General features: G+C 47.8%; 2 protein-coding genes and 1 non-coding gene across 5 annotated transcripts; all 3 read left to right on the top strand.

Moving 5' to 3' along the window:
* Window positions 1–8: 8 nt before the first annotated feature.
* Window positions 9–1,173, top strand: LOC131837271 (basic salivary proline-rich protein 3-like). Its single transcript, XM_059183448.1, has 2 exons — window positions 9–168; window positions 248–1,173. The coding sequence occupies exons 1-2, from the start codon at window positions 9–11 to the stop codon at window positions 1,171–1,173; spliced, it is 1,086 nt and encodes a 361-aa protein (XP_059039431.1).
* Window positions 814–9,835, top strand: EIF5 (eukaryotic translation initiation factor 5). 3 transcript variants are annotated; one of them, XM_059183221.1, is made up of 12 exons: window positions 814–1,017; window positions 1,152–1,361; window positions 2,288–2,567; window positions 2,677–2,758; window positions 3,035–3,207; window positions 3,412–3,523; window positions 4,694–4,836; window positions 5,452–5,610; window positions 5,933–6,094; window positions 6,376–6,540; window positions 6,887–7,021; window positions 7,615–9,835. In XM_059183221.1, the coding sequence occupies exons 3-12, from the start codon at window positions 2,496–2,498 to the stop codon at window positions 7,702–7,704; spliced, it is 1,293 nt and encodes a 430-aa protein (XP_059039204.1). In that variant the 5' UTR covers window positions 814–1,017; window positions 1,152–1,361; window positions 2,288–2,495; the 3' UTR covers window positions 7,705–9,835. The 3 variants fall into 3 exon arrangements, with proteins under 3 accessions (XP_059039204.1, XP_059039206.1, XP_059039205.1); XM_059183223.1 differs by lacking the exon at window positions 1,152–1,361; XM_059183222.1 differs by lacking the exons at window positions 814–1,017; window positions 1,152–1,361 and adding an exon at window positions 1,684–1,791.
* On the top strand, window positions 4,191–4,314 carry LOC131837785 (small nucleolar RNA SNORA28). Its single transcript, XR_009356368.1, has one exon. It is a non-coding gene; the product is annotated as a small nucleolar RNA SNORA28 (small nucleolar RNA).
* Window positions 9,836–16,607: the final 6,772 nt, after the last annotated feature.

Below are 16,607 nucleotides of genomic sequence, written 5' to 3' on the forward strand. Positions count from 1 at the left end.
CCGCCAGCATGTTTGCAGCCGTGGCGACGGGCTCTGGGCGCGCCTTCACAGCCGCAGTTCGCCCGCTGAAACCGAATACCCGTTTCTGCAATCGCCTCCGCGGCAGGAGGACCGCAGAGGCTCTCCGGTCAGCGGCGAGGAACGCCTGCTTCGGCTACGCTCTGCCCCGCGAGGCGGCCACAATTTATTAACGGGGGAGGTGGGTCCCGGGAACGGTGACCCAGTGAGACGTGTGCTTCGCGCCAAGTCAAGGCGCAGCGCGCTTCCCGGAGGGTCCCGGGGTCCCGGGGTCCCGAGCTCATCCGGGGCTCCCTCCTCGGGGAGCGGGTGCTCGGCGTGCCAAGCCCCGCCAGGCCTGCGGGCCCGGGGCCGACAGGCCGGGCGCGCGGGCGGGGGGCCGCACCGCGACCCTGTCAAGGTGACAGCGGACCCCGCCGGAGGAAAGACCAGCAGTCGGGGCGAAAGGCCCAGGCCCCGCGAGGGGGAGGAAGCACAACTTCCTCCGAGAAGCCCGACGGCGGGCGTCCCCAGCGGCCGGAAGAGGCAGAGAGGACCTCCCCCGCCCCGCCCCCGGGCGAGGCGGAGCCCCCGCCGCGACGGGGAACTCGGCTGGAACGCGGCCAGGTCCAGGCGACGGGGGAGGGGAACCAACCGCCATCTTCCCCCCCGCCCCCGCGCTCAAACCGACACAGTGTGGCCCAGCGGCCACCCCCCTGCCGCGGCCGGCCGGCTCTCGCGAGACCGCGAAGGCCTCTGGGAAAGGCGGGGGAGGGGAGGGCTGGGGAACGAACCCGGGACCCGGGGACTGGGGGCTGGCTGAGGCGGCGAGAGGAGCCTCAGGAAGCAGAAGGGGCGGAGAAAGACACGACTGACGTGGCACGTGGCCAATCACGAGCGAGGTCGCGCACGCCTCGGGCCAACGAGCGGAGCAGCCTGCTGCGGGGGGCGGGCGCTGGGGCCGAGGGTAGCTTGAGCGCGGCGGCGGCGTTGTTCAGTCAGAGCGAGAACATTCCAGAGGTGAGTCCGGTGAAGGGGCGGCGGCCCCGCGCCCCCTCCCCAGTCCTCCCCGCCCCCTCGACCCCCGCGGGCCGCTGGCTGGCGGGGAAGGCGCCCCGACGCCCGCGGCTCACGGCGCCGTCTTTCCGCGCCAGGTCGCCAGGCCCCGGGCGCTGAAGGGTGTGGACCCCGGACGTCGCTGGGACAGCCCCTCCCCGCTGCTCGGCGGCGCCTGGCCCGGCCGCTGCTCGCTGCGTGCTCCGCCGCCTCCGCCGCCCCTCCTCGGACTCGGGTTCACACGCGCCTCACTTCATCCCAGTCCCGGGCGAGCAGCGTTGGGTTTATGTCTTTATTTGACGAAAACGGTGAGTCCGCGGGCGGGCCGGCGGGGAGATGGCGGCCGCACAAGATGGCGGCGCGCCGCGTGACCCGCGCGCGTGTGGCGCAGTTCGGGCGGGCGGGCGGGCCTCGCGCCCCCGCCGCCCTGCCCTCCGCCCCGGCCCCCGCCCCTCCCCGCCTCCCCCGCCTCCCCCGTCCGCCCCCCCCTCCTCCGCCCCGGTCCCCTCCCCCCGCCGGGCCCCGGCCCCTCCCCCGCCCCGCGGGAGCGCGCCGCGCGGGCTGACTCAGGCCCCGTTGCTGCATTCATGAGTCATCGCCCGCGCGGGGGCGGGGGCGGCCCGGGCCGGCGCCCCTCGGCCGCTTTCGTTTCCCCCGGCGCGCCGAGGCCGGGTGGCGCGCATGGCGGGGTCGCTGCCCCGGGCTGAGCGGCCGGTGGCCATGGGCACCGGAGCGAAGGTCGAGTGCGTGCGCGCGCGGAGCGGGGACGGGAGGCGCGGGGGCGACCGCGCTCGGTCGTTGCCCCCGCGGTCCGTGCGCACTTCCGCGAGACGCCGTGTCCTGGGCCGGGCCAGGGCCTCCCCGAGCGCGGCCGGGTGCTGGACACGGCCTGAGCGGGGAGGCTGGGAAGTTTGTTCGTGGCCGAGGCCGGGTCTGCGGGGAAGAGCTCGTGGCCCTTGCGTCCGCGGTTGTGGCGATGTGGCCGCGCCCCCGAAGCGATCCTTGGCCGGGCGGACGCAGCGCAGTTGGGAGTGTGGCGGCTCCCGGCTGGAGGCCCGTCCTGCTCCACGCGGAGCCCCTTTCTGTTGCGACAGGTGTTCCGTGTTCGAGGAGAGTGTTCGCGGCGCCTCCCGCGAACCGGGGTGCTTCGTGGGGTCACCGGGAGGCGAAGGGAGGCTTCCTCCGCGGGGATCCCGCTAAGCGTGGGGGTTGTGCGCTCTTCCTTCTCTTGCAGAGCTGTTGCGCAGCCATTGGTACCTGTATTGGGGACACATAGCATACAAGCAAGAAGCCTACAGCCTCAGTGGCGAAAATTTTTTCATGTCAGAGACCGAGAACTCTTGCAGTCGTTTATGTCATCCCTTCTTCTCCAGACAGAAGATACCAAAAAGTTGCAATCAAAGATCTCTTCATCTTATTGATAAAGCCACTAATAAGCCAAAATGTCTGTCAATGTCAACCGCAGTGTGTCAGACCAGTTCTATCGCTACAAGATGCCCCGTCTGATTGCCAAGGTAATACCCCTCTTGGGGTTCGTTTTGAGGCCTAGCTCTTTTGCTAGAATCTTGAAGATTGCACGTCCTGGGGTAGATAATGCAAAATTAAAGTTATTTTTTTCTTTAGGTTGAGGGCAAAGGAAATGGTATCAAGACAGTTATAGTCAACATGGTTGACGTTGCAAAGGCGCTTAATCGGCCTCCAACGTGTAAGTAACGCTTCTTAAGAGGAGTCTGACAAAGCATAGTGTGTCACTGTGGTCATGACAGACTTGGATCTGTGTGATTGGAGTGAGTTGTATGCTCGTGTGTTTCAGGGTTAAGTGGAATCTTGGGCTGGAAAACCAGCTGGTTAGTTCCTGTTGGTAAACAAAGCTGCTCAACACATTTTAATCTGGTATAAAAATATAAGGGAGTTATATTTGTATAAGGGTGAATGAGTAGTAGAACATCCAGATAATAAATCTCCCCCCCCCCCCCAATAGATCCCACCAAATATTTTGGTTGTGAGCTGGGAGCACAGACCCAGTTTGATGTTAAGAATGACCGTTACATTGTCAATGGATCTCATGAGGCGAATAAGCTGCAAGACATGTTGGATGGATTCATTAAAAAATTTGTTCTCTGTCCTGAGTGTGAGAATCCTGAAACCGAGCTGGTGAGTCTTTCTGAGGAAAAACTGCATATCTCCTTTTGTGGTCAGTCTTTGATATCACCACATGTATGCTCCTGAGAAGGCAGAGCAAACTTAATTGCAAACAGGTTGTGTAAAGCAGCAAATTTTTTAAATTATTTAACATCTTGTTTTTTACAAAATTTGTTGTAGTTTATAGATGACTGACTTGTTTTTACTCTTTGGCAGCATGTCAATCCAAAGAAGCAAACAATAGGTAATTCTTGTAAAGCCTGTGGCTATCGAGGCATGCTTGACACACATCATAAACTCTGCACGTTCATTCTCAAAAACCCACCTGGTAAGTCTTTATGAAGAACTTGAAGGATTTTAATGTGAGGCAGCTGATCATTGGAAAAAATGGAAGCTTTTTTGCTGTTGTGAAACTAGACTATAAGGAATGTCCCAATTTTTGTGCCTTGTTCTGTTGAGTCTATAACTTTGAAAAACATACCATTCAGGGTGAGAACAGGCTACAACTTAAACTTTGCTGTGTTGTCAACTTTTTCTTTCCTGAAATTTTATTTACTTGAGAGAAAGCTTGCATGAGAGAGAGAAGCAGACTCCCGCAGAGCTAGGAGCCTGATGTGGGATTCTGTCCCAGGACTCCAGGACCATGACCCAAGCTGAAGGGCACCCAGGTGCCCTGTGATTTCAGTTTCCAAGATCTGTCCTTTTAGAATAGGTGGAATGGATATTGTAAAACAGGAGCGCCTCCGTGGCTCTGTCTGTTGAGCATCTGCTTTTGGCTGGGGTCAAGCCCTGCATCAGGCTCCCTGCTTAATGGGTATGTGCTGCTGCTGCTGCTGCTCCTTTTGTGTGCATACATGCAAGTGTGTTCTCTCTCTCTCGAATATTTTTAAAAAATACATAAAATTAGGATCCCAGGAAACAATCCACTTCTGGAACACAGTGTTTTATGAATCAGGGTCCCAGCTCATTAAGCCCAAGTGGCTTTAGAACATTGCAAGCAACACTCTGTGGCAGACGATGGAAGTTGTCTGACACAATTTAAGCTTGCTATAGCAATAAAGTCTAACCTATTCCAGTGTTCTCCTCCATGAGACCGACTGTTATATAGACTTAGACAGTGTTAACAGCTCTGGACTAAAGTGGAGTTGAGAAGTGCTCATGTTTAGGTTCACGGGGGACAAGAGAGTCAGGAGTGCCCGCCTTCACTAAGCTGCTCATTTTCTGAGATACCACCACTTTGTTAATTTTACTGAACAGTTAATATCTCTGTTCTAGGACATTGGGTCCTTACTCTGAGTTTTTTCACATAGGAAATGATAGTGGAAGAATTCGGTTTGTGAACCCTAGAATTCTAAGTAGCATTGTTCTTGTGTATGGTTTTCTGAGGGAAGGTTCCAAAGCAAAAGGAAGCAAAGGGTTTTAAATGTCTATGGGAGACAGTAAGGTGTACTGTAAACTGTAGTATTAAACTTTCACTTCTTTCTTTGTTTTGCTGTAGAGAATAGCGATAGCGGTACAGGGAAGAAAGAAAAGGAAAAGAAAAACCGGAAGGGCAAAGACAAGGAAAACGGTTCTGTGTCTAGCAGTGAGACACCCCCACCCCCACCGCCAAATGAGATCAGTCCTCCTCCGCACGCTGCGGTGAGTGGAGTGGTGAATGTGTGGTGGGCACTAAAGTCGGGGGAAATACAGTACCTGGTGGGACGGGAGAAGAAAGGAAACTCGGGCACCTGGGTGATTTAATTGCTTAAGTGACTGCCTTCAGCTCAGGTCATGATCCTGGAGTCCCACATCAGCTTCCTGCTCGGCAGGGAGTCTGCTGCTCTCGTCCCTCCCCACCTCATGAGCAGGTGCGCGCATGTGTGCACTCTCTCAAATAAAAAGAATCCTTTTAGAAAGGGGCAGAGGGGTGCCTGGGTGGCTCGGCAGGTTAAGCCTCCGCCTTTCGGCTCAGGTCATGATCCCAGGGTCCTGGGATCGAGTCCCACACTGGGCTCTCTGCTCAGCGGGCAGCCTGCTTCCTCCTCTCTGCCTGCTTCTCTGCCTACTTGTGATCTCTGTCAGATAAAACTTTAAAAAATCTTCATTTTAACATTGCAATGGTATCTTGGGTTCCTGGTTATGCGCGGTTGATTAAATTAATGTAGGTCCAATTTATATTTGTGAGAAATGAACCTAGTGCCATTAACATGACGAGATATCAGAAGTATTTTTGTGTTTTTATGGCATTTGACTCCATATACTTGTTCTTGACAGGAAGAAGAGGAGGATGATGATTGGGGGGAGGATACAACTGAGGAAGCTCAAAGACGCAGAATGGATGAAATCAGTGATCATGCAAAAGTTCTGACACTCACTGATGATTTGGAAAGGACTGTTGAAGAGCGGGTCAATATTCTGTTTGATTTCGTTAAGGTAAAATAACTTGGGTCAGTAGCAGCTAAACATTTTCTTGATAAGAAGTTTCAAGCCTTGGGTTTTTGTAAAGGTGTTCGTTACTTTATGCTTATTATCTGGCATGTAACTTTTTTTCCTACAGTATCTTTTCAATACTCAAACTTTTTGTTCAGATACTTCCTGAGGTGGTTCCAGGTACTATATTGGCATGTGCATTTCATGGGAAAATCCTGAAACCATAATAAATTTGGTAGGAAAAAAAGTCCCATGAAAGTGGGGACTAGTATCTCTGGACGAAAATGTGTCTCCATTTCACTGAACTGCTTCCTTTTATTTGCAGAAGAAGAAAGAAGAAGGTATCATTGACTCATCAGACAAAGAAATTGTTGCTGAAGCAGAAAGATTGGATGTAAAAGCCATGGGCCCTCTTGTTTTGACTGAAGTTCTTTTTAATGAGAAGATTAGAGAACAAATTAAGAAATACAGGCGCCATTTCCTACGAGTAAGCAAATTATTTTTAGGTTCATAAATGAGGTTAGAGCTGTGTGACCCTGGGAACTTGTTGTCTGTTATCCTAAAACTGGAGATAATTGACCTATCTTAACAAGCATGGGAATATTTGGAAAATACTGTGTATAGTCTCATAGCTAAAGTGGTACCCAGATTTTTATGCATTGACTTTTTAAGCCACTGTTTAAGGCTATATAGCCTTAAGGCACAATCTTGAAGCAATGTGTATACTTAATTAAAACTTTAAAAGCTTGTTAATACATTTATTTCCAGTTTTGTCACAACAACAAAAAAGCTCAACGGTACCTTCTTCACGGTTTGGAGTGTGTGGTAGCAATGCATCAAGCTCAGCTCATTTCCAAGATTCCCCATATCTTGAAGGAGATGTATGATGCAGATCTGTTGGAGGAAGAAGTCATCATCAGCTGGTCAGAAAAGGTGAGGAATAGATAGATACATACAATCAGATTCTTGAGAATCAGAAGTATTACTGAGATGTTGTTGGGGCAATTTAGGAAGAAGTAACTTCTGATAACTGAGTTTCTGCTACATTGAAATGTAGTCACTGGTATAATGTGTAGGTGATTCCCACTATGGCAGCTTCCTAGTAATAAGGGAAGAAAGTATTTAAACTCCTTGGACTCATTATTAATTGTTAAATAAATGGATCTGTTGAGAAGTCAAGACTAAGATATGACCCAGTCACTTTAAAGAGCTCAGTGTAGTCAGATAAGTTAAATTTTAGATTTCTCCAACTAAAAAAATTGTATTGAACATTTTCTAGGCCTCTAAGAAATATGTCTCAAAAGATCTTGCCAAAGAGATTCGTGTCAAAGCAGAACCGTTTATAAAATGGTTGAAGGAAGCGGAGGAGGAATCTTCTGGTGGTGAAGAAGATGATGAAGATGAGAATATTGAGGTGAACTGTGTTAGGGTTTGGGATTTGAAAATAATACTTGGGTAATTTGAAATTTCAAGATGCAGCAGAACGTGGTCTCAATAATTTGGGAATTTAACATGTTAATATAAAGGGCTAGGGATATCTTTCCTGCCCCTAGACATGATCGTCAGTAGACTACGAATTTTCAAAGGAGTATTAGTATAGGTTGAGTATACACGTGCTAGTTGTCCATAAAAATTAAGATGCTATCTGGCTGAGAGAGACCTTAAGAGAATTTAGTATTCAGAGAGAACTTAGTTTTCAAATAACAAAAACTTGTGCGAAGTGATGGCTTTGGGACACCTGGGTGGTTTGGTAGGCTAAGCATCCATCCCACTCTTGATTTCCTCTCAGGGTTTTGAGATCAAGCCCTGTGAAATCTGTGAAGCTTCCTTGGGATTTTCTACCTCTGCTGCCACTTGCGCTCCCCCTGCCCACATGCACACTTTCTCAAAAAAGATGGCTGTGTTTGGGTACTTTTTCCTCCCTTGTTGACCAATGATTTATATTATTAATTTTATAAACAGGTTCATTGGGATAAAGATTTACAATAAATAAAATTGTTTTACCAGGTGGTATATTCGAAGACTGCCAGTGTACCTAAAGTTGAAGCTGTGAAGTCTGACAACAAGGATGATGACATTGATATTGATGCCATTTAAAGGGGTGCGTGCAGCCCAGCTTAACAGTGTAATGCTGCGAATCTTTCTGCATCATCAGCCAGAAGTGCAACATGTATGTGCAAAAGCTAAAACGGCTTAACATCATGCTACACTTTCTACTAAAAATGTATTGCTGTGAGTGGTCTGTAATTAAGCCCAACAAGACATCTAGGGAGTCCATACACCTATCAGTGAGCAGATATAGTTTGCTTATTTATAGCATGTTTCTTTTTGAAAAATTAGTGGTGGACACATTTGGATCACATTTATACAGTTAAATAAAGATTTGATTTTTGGTCATTCTTCAGATTTTGGCTTTGAATGACTTAAGCTGAAATGGCTCCTTTTTAAAAAACACTGCACCATCATTAACCTGATAAGATTTTTGGAGCCTGTTAGATTTTGTTAGATGCTGAAACTGTAAAGATGTCTTCAGCAGAATGTAAACATAAGCTTATGTATAATTATCTTAATCAGCCATTGAGAAATACAGTACTTTCAAGCGTTCAGTCCCTCAGATTGGCATCTGGTAATGTACATTCTTCCCATGCTGAGGTGGACTGATAATCAAATGGCAGTGCAACATCGTTATCTTACTGAGACGTAAAAATGACCTGAGTGTCCTATAAATAATTTTAAGAGCAGGTTTTGAAACTTGAATTGTGTTTTTTCAGTTCGTGTATACTTACCCCAAATTGTAGTCTTTGGAGTCATGTGCATTGCACGTTGGATGAGCCAGGGGAATTCTTACATTAACAAGCATTTTATGTGTATGTAGCTGTTGCTTTGTACTGACTGGGAAAATTCTGAAACTAGGGTGTGATTATATAGTAAGCTATGATTTTATTTGGGGGAAGCAGGAAAAGGTGCACTTAATCTCTAGCAAAAACTGCGCATAATTTTTCAACTTTTGTTATGATTTAATTTCAAAATATTAAGGGCATACTGTATCTTTTCATTGTGGATTTTCTCCTGATAATATGGTTTGTTCTTTAATGCCTTTTACATGTGGATACTTAGCTTATGCTTTTTAGGCTTTGGTTGCTATCTTGCCAAAATAAGTGTTACCGTGTCTCAGACTTGATTTCCCCCTCCCCCCAAAATGTCTTATTTAAAAGACGCTAAAAGCGTACTTCAAGTTAAAGCCTATATTTTGGTGTAAGACTAAAGGTGTTTTTTATTTCGCATTGACTATATCAGACACCCAAGAAGTCTGATGGTGGCCACTGAATGCAGGTGATCAGGGCCTGACCCCAGCCCATCCTGAGAGTTAGATTTAGAAATAACTTATTGGTGAATTAGGCTTAATTAGCTAATCCAAACTCAAGTGATATGGGTTATGGCTGTATCTGAGCGATCATCTTCAAAGGAAAAACTTGCACAAAGTACAGTGGGAATCAATCCAGAGGGTTAATTTTATTGGAAGCGCTGTCTTACATCATTCACCTTTCTTTTGTGATCCATTTTTACAGATTATAATGAGACCTTAATATAATGTATGTACGAATTTTTCACATTGGAAATTATACAAACATTTGATACAATAAAACCTTGTTAGCTTGATATTTCAAGGAGGTAAAATCCAGTAGTCTTACTGGAGACCTACAAATCAGTCCCCGTCCTTTCCCTGCCCCCTACCTTTTGATCGATTTTGATGAGTGAAGCAGAAGCACCTACCTGGAGGGAATGTGCTTTGTCACACGAAAGAGATGAAATTTTTACAAATTACATCTCACTGAGGTTTCAAATTCTTTGCTGTAGGCCAGTTTGTTTTCATCATCTGAAGTCGTCTAGGAGATCCTGGTGACCTAAGCCAAGCTGCATTCAACATACCCAATGTCAAGCTGATAGGGTTCTGTTACAGTTGGGGTTGTTTGTTTTTGTTTTGTTTTTCCTTTCTTTAACCTGAAGGAAAACCTGTTTGGGGCTTCTAAACATTAAAGAAAAAATTTTGGCTTAGACTAGTATTCAGTCTGGTGCCAAACTTCAGTGGAATTCAAATCCACATAATAGGAGTTTTATCCGTAGAGGCTGTCCTAATAAATTAACCCTTCACTTTGATCTATTCAGTGGTCTTAAAATTTCCTGTTTCAAACAGCTACATTACTTGATTAAAACAATGTTAAAATTATATTTTGTCTCTGCTTTAATATTAAAATTAATCTAGATTCTTTTTATAAGATTGAAGCATTGAACTCGCCATATTTTGTAGCTGCTGCTGTGGATTTGTGTTGGGGTGTTTCCTTCTGTGGGTCCCAGCCTCGCTCAGAAAAACGGACGTCGTGCTCATTACTGTGGGTCAGTGATGTTCTGTAGGTCTCGTATCCTTGTTCTGTAGCTAACTGCAAACTGAAAAGGTCTGTCTTAATCTGACTTTTTGAAATCTTGATGGGTGCTTGCTGTAGAGAATAGAGATGTCAGGTATATAGTTGTGTAATAGATCTCTGATTAAGGGAAATGGAGGAGATTGCTTTCCAACAAGATTTTACTGAAACTGGTGGACCTGTAGGTCTAAAGGCTGGAGCAGGGAAGGGAGTATAAAGTGCTCAGGGCTTTTCTTGTCAGGCTGTGTTGCAGTTTCTGCCATGGTTTACTCCAGTGTACTGAGTAATCCCTGAGTAAAGCCCTTTGGCTTGAAGATGACTTAGAAATGAAAGCTGGCACCTCTGAAAGAATGGAAAATAGAGAAGGGTATACTGGTGCATGCCCAGTGAGCCACCTTTCTGGAGTTTTCATTTGTTGTGTTGATCCTCATTGTGATCTGAGATACATACTGTTATCCCGAGATCATCATCTAATCTGACTCCTGTGCCCAGCCACTTTGTCCTGCACTGCAGAGATAAAGATACGTTTAAAATCAAAATGAAAGGATTCTGCTGGAATCTACTTAGAGCTTCAGCACAATAGTCCAACCATAATTGAGATTAAAATTTTTTTTAACAGTTCTGCAAACGATCCTTAGTGGACTCCGATAGCTACAGTTTGATCTGCCTGCACTCTAGAGTAACCCAGAAATGCAGATTTGGCCCATGTCACGTTGTCCTGTGGATTGCTCTTCAGACGTGGCAGCCCAGTGGACTACTATGGTTCCTTAAGGCACTCTCAGTACCAGGACGCGGTACCGGTACTCCATACAGTGCATTTATTTCTCTGACCTGTCCCTACATAGACCTTGACTCTTTAGAATTGACAGGACATAAAGTGGAGTCATGTGGAGAAATGACTTGGCAGAGTTCTCAGATCGGGCTTACATAGTCTTCAGAGTCTGACCTTGTGAGCCTTTGCTCTTTAGAAGATTGGGGGCCTGGGTTTTGTGTCCACCTGCAGTAGAGTTCTGTACTCCACAAACTTAACATCTGATTGTTCGCAGCCAGAAAATGGAACCAGATTATAATTCTTGTGTGCTAGAATATGGGGATGATCGCTAGCTACATGAAGAGAATTTTTCCTCAGAACCTAGACCAGGAGAATATGGTGTTGGGCTCTTAGAGCTAACCAGTAGGGTCTCTTGCCCCAGTCCCTGCCTTTGGGATGTTACTCAGTGACCTACTCACTTGGACTTTGGAATCAGACCTGGATTCTGGCCAGGGCCTCTCTAGATTGCACGTCTCCCTAATGGGATGGTAACTTCTCTGTGCAGCACTTGAAATTCTGATGGAAGCCCAATACTGCAGTCCATGGAGGTGTTAACTGGGTTCGGGCAGTTATAGAAAATTGGCCTGTCTGGGATATGGCAAGATAGTGTGCGCTGGGACCTCCAGACATCGGGAGCAGGAATCCGAGTAGACTGAGGAGAGCATTGGGTAGCTAAGTTATTTTTGGCCCGGGAGCAGTTAGGAGGTAGTCCAGTGTTTACAAAGCTCTCCCTCCATGTGCCCTAGGTGGGTGTCAAGAGCGACACTTGACACAGTCCATGGTTTCTGCTGGGATCCCATAATAGCTGCAAATACCACCTAAACCAGTAGCCAGTTCAACCTGTCTCCCATCTAACACATTGAGTTAGCTGACAAGCTCCCCAGAGTGGAGACAACTGTCCTGGGGTCCTGTGGCACACCCACAGGCTGGACCCCCCAACATTTCTGCCTAAGCTAATGCTCTGCACCTTCCAGCTTCCAGATTTCTTGCCCTGTGGGGGACTTAACACAGATGAGGAAGAACTTTCTGATCGTTGGGCTGGTTTGTGCAGGAAAGACAGGGTGGCAGCTTGCAGGGTCTTCACCTTAGTGTGCGGTGACACTGCTGAAGGGGCTAGAGCCCTCAGGAGCCGTCTGCTCCAGACTGGGAAGCAGGGTTTCCCAGGGACCTGACGCCATCCCCTCAGGCATCCTGGCAGATCCCCTGAGCTCCCGACCTGCCTCAGACCTTGAATAAATTTGCAGTTGGTCCAGCTTTGTCCCTGCTCTGTAGGAGTTCCCAGACCAACACACACAGGATGGGGATAGAACTTGAGAGAGGAAATGACTGGGCACTTCAGGACTGCCTGAATTTAGAAGCATCTCTGAGGTTGAGTATGAGGAGAAATTTGGGCGGGAAGAGGAGGGGAGCATGTCTGGAGAGGGATCCGTTCCCTGTGGATGACCGCAGCAGATGAGGCTGTAGGCAGGGAGGCCTTCTGCACGCTCCAGGCTTAGAATGGGGCCTTGTGACAGTAGGAAACAGTAAGTGTGCATCGTGCTGCTTTGGCAGCGGAGCCACTGGGAGCCCTGTGGCTGACCGCCAGCAGCTGCTGTGAGGGGTGGGCTAGTAAAGACAGGGATGCATTGCTACCCTGAGAAGGTTGGAGGCCCCAAACAGCTTTAGCTGCTTTGAAGGCACAGTGTCCCAGATTGAAGAGCGCAGACCCAAGTCCCCATCCCAAAGGCAAAATCTGAGAACCCAGCAGTGCTGGAACTTCACCCTTGAGGCCAGATCTCCCATTTCAGGTATAATCTAAAAGCTAGTGTTACTGGAATCTGTTGCTTAAGTCCCAATTTTTATTTTCTTTTTTCCCTGAAGATCTTGTCACAGCACAGCAGGGCGGGCAGCAGGCAGAGGGAGAAGCAGGCTCCCCACTGAGCGAAGGCCCCATTGCCGGTCTTGAGGTCAGCACGCTGGAGGGTCTCTGGAGGTTCAGGGCCTGAGTGGGCACAGGGTTTTTTTTTCTAGACTGCAGGTTGGGGACCTCAAACTCAGAAGAAGAGTGTCTTCAGGTGTAACCACAAGTCGTAAATGTGAAGTTCTCGATAAAGAACTTTCTCCAGATGTAGAGAAGAGGATGGTTCTCCAATGAGTCTCGTGATCATGGAATTACTGGGAACCTTGCACGAGTCCAGCTTTGTAGAGACATTGTGGCATCCGAGGCACTGCCCACGTGTCTGCTCTCTTGGTTTTTTCTTTCTCTACTACCCATAAACTTCGCGTTCCCCGGAACTGTCCTCCATCTCTCTGTGACCTTGCTTTCACAGGTTGTCCTGTGGCCAGGAAGCTTGTTTCTGCCCAAGCCTTCAAGCTTCATAATTGAAATTCCCGTCAGGGTGTATGTGATACACTTCACAGATCCTCGACATTTCTATCCGGTTGATTAGTTTATTGCCAGCTGTTGTAAGCGCTCTTGGCACAGGCAGCTGTGACTAAGGAGGTCAGGGTTGTCACGGGGTTTAAAACATGGCTGCCTTCTCATAAGCAGTCTACAGAACAGGTCTCCACCACCATGCAGCCTGAGGACAGAACACAGGCCGTGCTGTGCAGATCTTAACATCTGATAGAGGGGGGCCTTAAACCCTGGAGGTGACCTTACAAAGAGCTGGCCTTGCTCAGTTGTGACTTGAGTCTCTGTCAGAGAGGGTTTGGGGGTGGGGGTGGTTACAGAGTGGAGGAATCCTAGCTGAGCCACAGGGAACCCCAAGTAGTAGAGCCCCAAGGAAACTCAGGAGGAGCACCTTATGTGAGGGGAAAAGGCTGTGATGAGCAGACTAGATGGAACGCGGGCTGTGGCGAGAAGGACAAGCTGTGTGAAGGGAAGACCGTTCATCCGGTTTGCAGCGGCTTTGGCGTGTGTTGGTGGAAGAACCCAGGAGGCGGCTCGATAGGACTCTGCACCTGAGGTCTGAATTGGGAGACCTTCCTGCAAGGCAACAGCACAGTCTGTGCTCACAGAGTTCTCCATTTTTCTCCCCCCCCCCCCCCCCCCCCAGATAGCAGCAAGGCTAGGAACCTTGTTCTGATTTACTTGTACGAATCAGTAAATCTGATTTACTATGTACAAATCCAGAACCAGACTTGCACATAGCAGGTACTCAGGGGACTCCCCCCCCCCCCCCAAGTGCCTGGATTCCACAGGTGGGTAGAACAGAAGTAGTCCACGGGCAGGTCGGCAGGTGGACAGGTGCTGTCGGGGTGAAGGAACAGATGGTTGGATAGAAAAAGCAAAGGATACTTTGGTGAGTCGGTGGGTCATTGGAAAGCGAATGGCATGAGAGCATGCTTGCTTCTCCTAACCAGTTCTTGCCGTATAACTTTATATAAAAATAGGCTCCATTCTTTTTTACCTTCCCCTGTTCCTTTTCATGAAGTCCAGAATGCCAAAGTACTTGTTAAGAGAACTAAATGCAACTTGAAGGGGCTGGCTCAGTCCGTGGAGCATGTGATTTGATCTTGCAGTCTTGAGTTCAAGCTCCATGTTGGGTGTAAAATTACTTAAATTTAAATAATATGTATAAGATAAGTAGGCTCTGCCCAGCGTGGAGCCCAACATGGGACCTGAATTTACAACTCTGAGATCAAGAGCCATACACTTAACCCACTGAGCCACCCGGGCACCTCTCAGTATTATTTAGGGGCACCCAGGTGGCTCAGTGGGTTAAGCCTCTGCCTTCGGCTCAGGTCATGGTCTCAGGGTCCTGGGATCGAGCCCCACATCGGGCTCTCTGCTCAGCGGGGAGCCTGCTTCCTCCTCTCTGTCTGCCTCTCTGTCTACTTGTGATCTCTGTGCCAAATAAATAAAATCTTTTTTAAAAATTTAAAAAATGAAAGTATTATTTAAACATGGGACCTGAAAATAGCTGTGGCTTATTGCTAAGATTTTGTGGATTGAATCCAAACTGACCCCATCCCCAACCAAGACTGCACGAAAACATCAGTAAAGGGATAAAACTCGAATTGAGGATTCAGGAAGAGGGCAGAGTAGGAAGCACCAGCAATCTGTCCCCACCTTGACATCAGCTGCACTGAGAGTCTGGAACTGGGGAGTATGTTGAAGGCTTAACTTCCAGGAGACTGACCTGGACAGTAAAGTGCAGCTAATTTTAGTCCATTTCTGATCCCAGCACAGTGGTGGCTACCCATCCTCCACCCGTATATGTAGGGCAGGCAGCTGTGCACACGTTCCTGGAACAGCCTGCACACCCTGTAGGAGCCAGGGCAGACCGAAAGGACACTGTCCTCTAGATACCAGGGATCTGTTCTCTGCTGCTTCTGATCAGAGTGCATACAAAGAAGGAAGCCATTGTTGCACGTGCCCCCATGATTGCAAGCCCCGCTTCAGGCTGAAGTGGCTTCCAGTGGGTGTAAAGAGATGCTAACCCTGCCACCTTCATTTTTCTCCTCTTTGCCTTGGGGGCTAGATAGTATTAAAGGCTAGGATGTTTGAAAGCAACTGCACTTAACAAGGGGAAATTAGAAGGTGACCACACATGCTCAGGGAAAGGCTTGGACTCAAAAGATTTGAAAAGACCATAATAGCTCAGGGTGATTCTTGGCACAGAGAAAGCCTATAACCAAATAAAACCTGTAGGGACGTCTGGGTGGCTCCAGTCCATTAAGTGTCTGCCTTCGGCTCACGTCATAATCCCAGGGTCCTGGGATCAAGTACCCCATCGGGGTCCCTGCTCAGTGGGAATCCTGCTTCTCTTCCCCCCTACTTGTGCACACGCTTGCTCTCTGACAAATAATTGGATGAAATCTTTAAAAAAAAAATTTATATAACTATTTTTTAAGATTTTCTTTGAGACACCACAAGCGGCGTGGAGGATCAGAGGGAGAGGGGGAAGCAGACTCTGCTGAGCAGCCCCCTCCCAAGCAGCTTGATCCCAGGACCCTGAGGTCATGACCTGAGCCAAAGGCAGATGCTTAATCCCCTGAGCCACCCAGGTACTCCTGTAACCTGTAACTTAATAAAATGCAGCAATTCCTGGAGATGGGAGAGAATCCTGTTTACACAGTTAACACTTCATTAGACATAAATGTCCACTGTACAATAACAAAAGAATCACAAGGCATACTAGGAAGTAGGAAAGTATGAGCCATTCAAAAGAAAAAAGAAAAAGGCCTGATTGCAGATCTGAACAGAGCTTAACTATCTTAAAGACAGTCAAAAGAACCAAAGGAAGATGTGGAGAAATTTCTGAACAAAATAGAAATATCAATAGAAATAGGAACCCTTAAAAAAAATCCAAAAACTTCTGGAGCAAAAAAGTATAAATGAAATGCTAAATTCACAAGAGGGATTCAAAGGTAGATTTGGGCATGCTGGAGAAAATATTAAATACTGGAAGTTACTGAGTCTGAAAAAACAAAAAACAAAAAAAACAACAGGAAGAAACCTGAACAGAACCTTAGTGACCTGTAAAACACCATTAAGAGAACCAACATCTACACTATGGGAGTCTCAGAAAGAAAACAAAGGGGCAGAGAGAATATTTGAAGAAATATGGTTGAAATGTTCCCAAGGCAAATGAAATGAAGCTCCGCAAACATCCAAGAGGCTCAGTAAACTCCCAAGAAAGATAAACTCAGATCCATACTGAGACACACTAATTTTCAAAAGACAATAGGATCTTGAAAACCAAGAGGAGCAAATCATACATACAGGATTGTATATACGCATCACCCCCATAAGACAATCAGATGTATCATGAGAAACTTGG

The sequence above is a fragment of the Mustela lutreola genome, chromosome 7 (assembly GCF_030435805.1).
Source record: "Mustela lutreola isolate mMusLut2 chromosome 7, mMusLut2.pri, whole genome shotgun sequence".
Lineage (NCBI taxonomy): Eukaryota > Metazoa > Chordata > Mammalia > Carnivora > Mustelidae > Mustela > Mustela lutreola.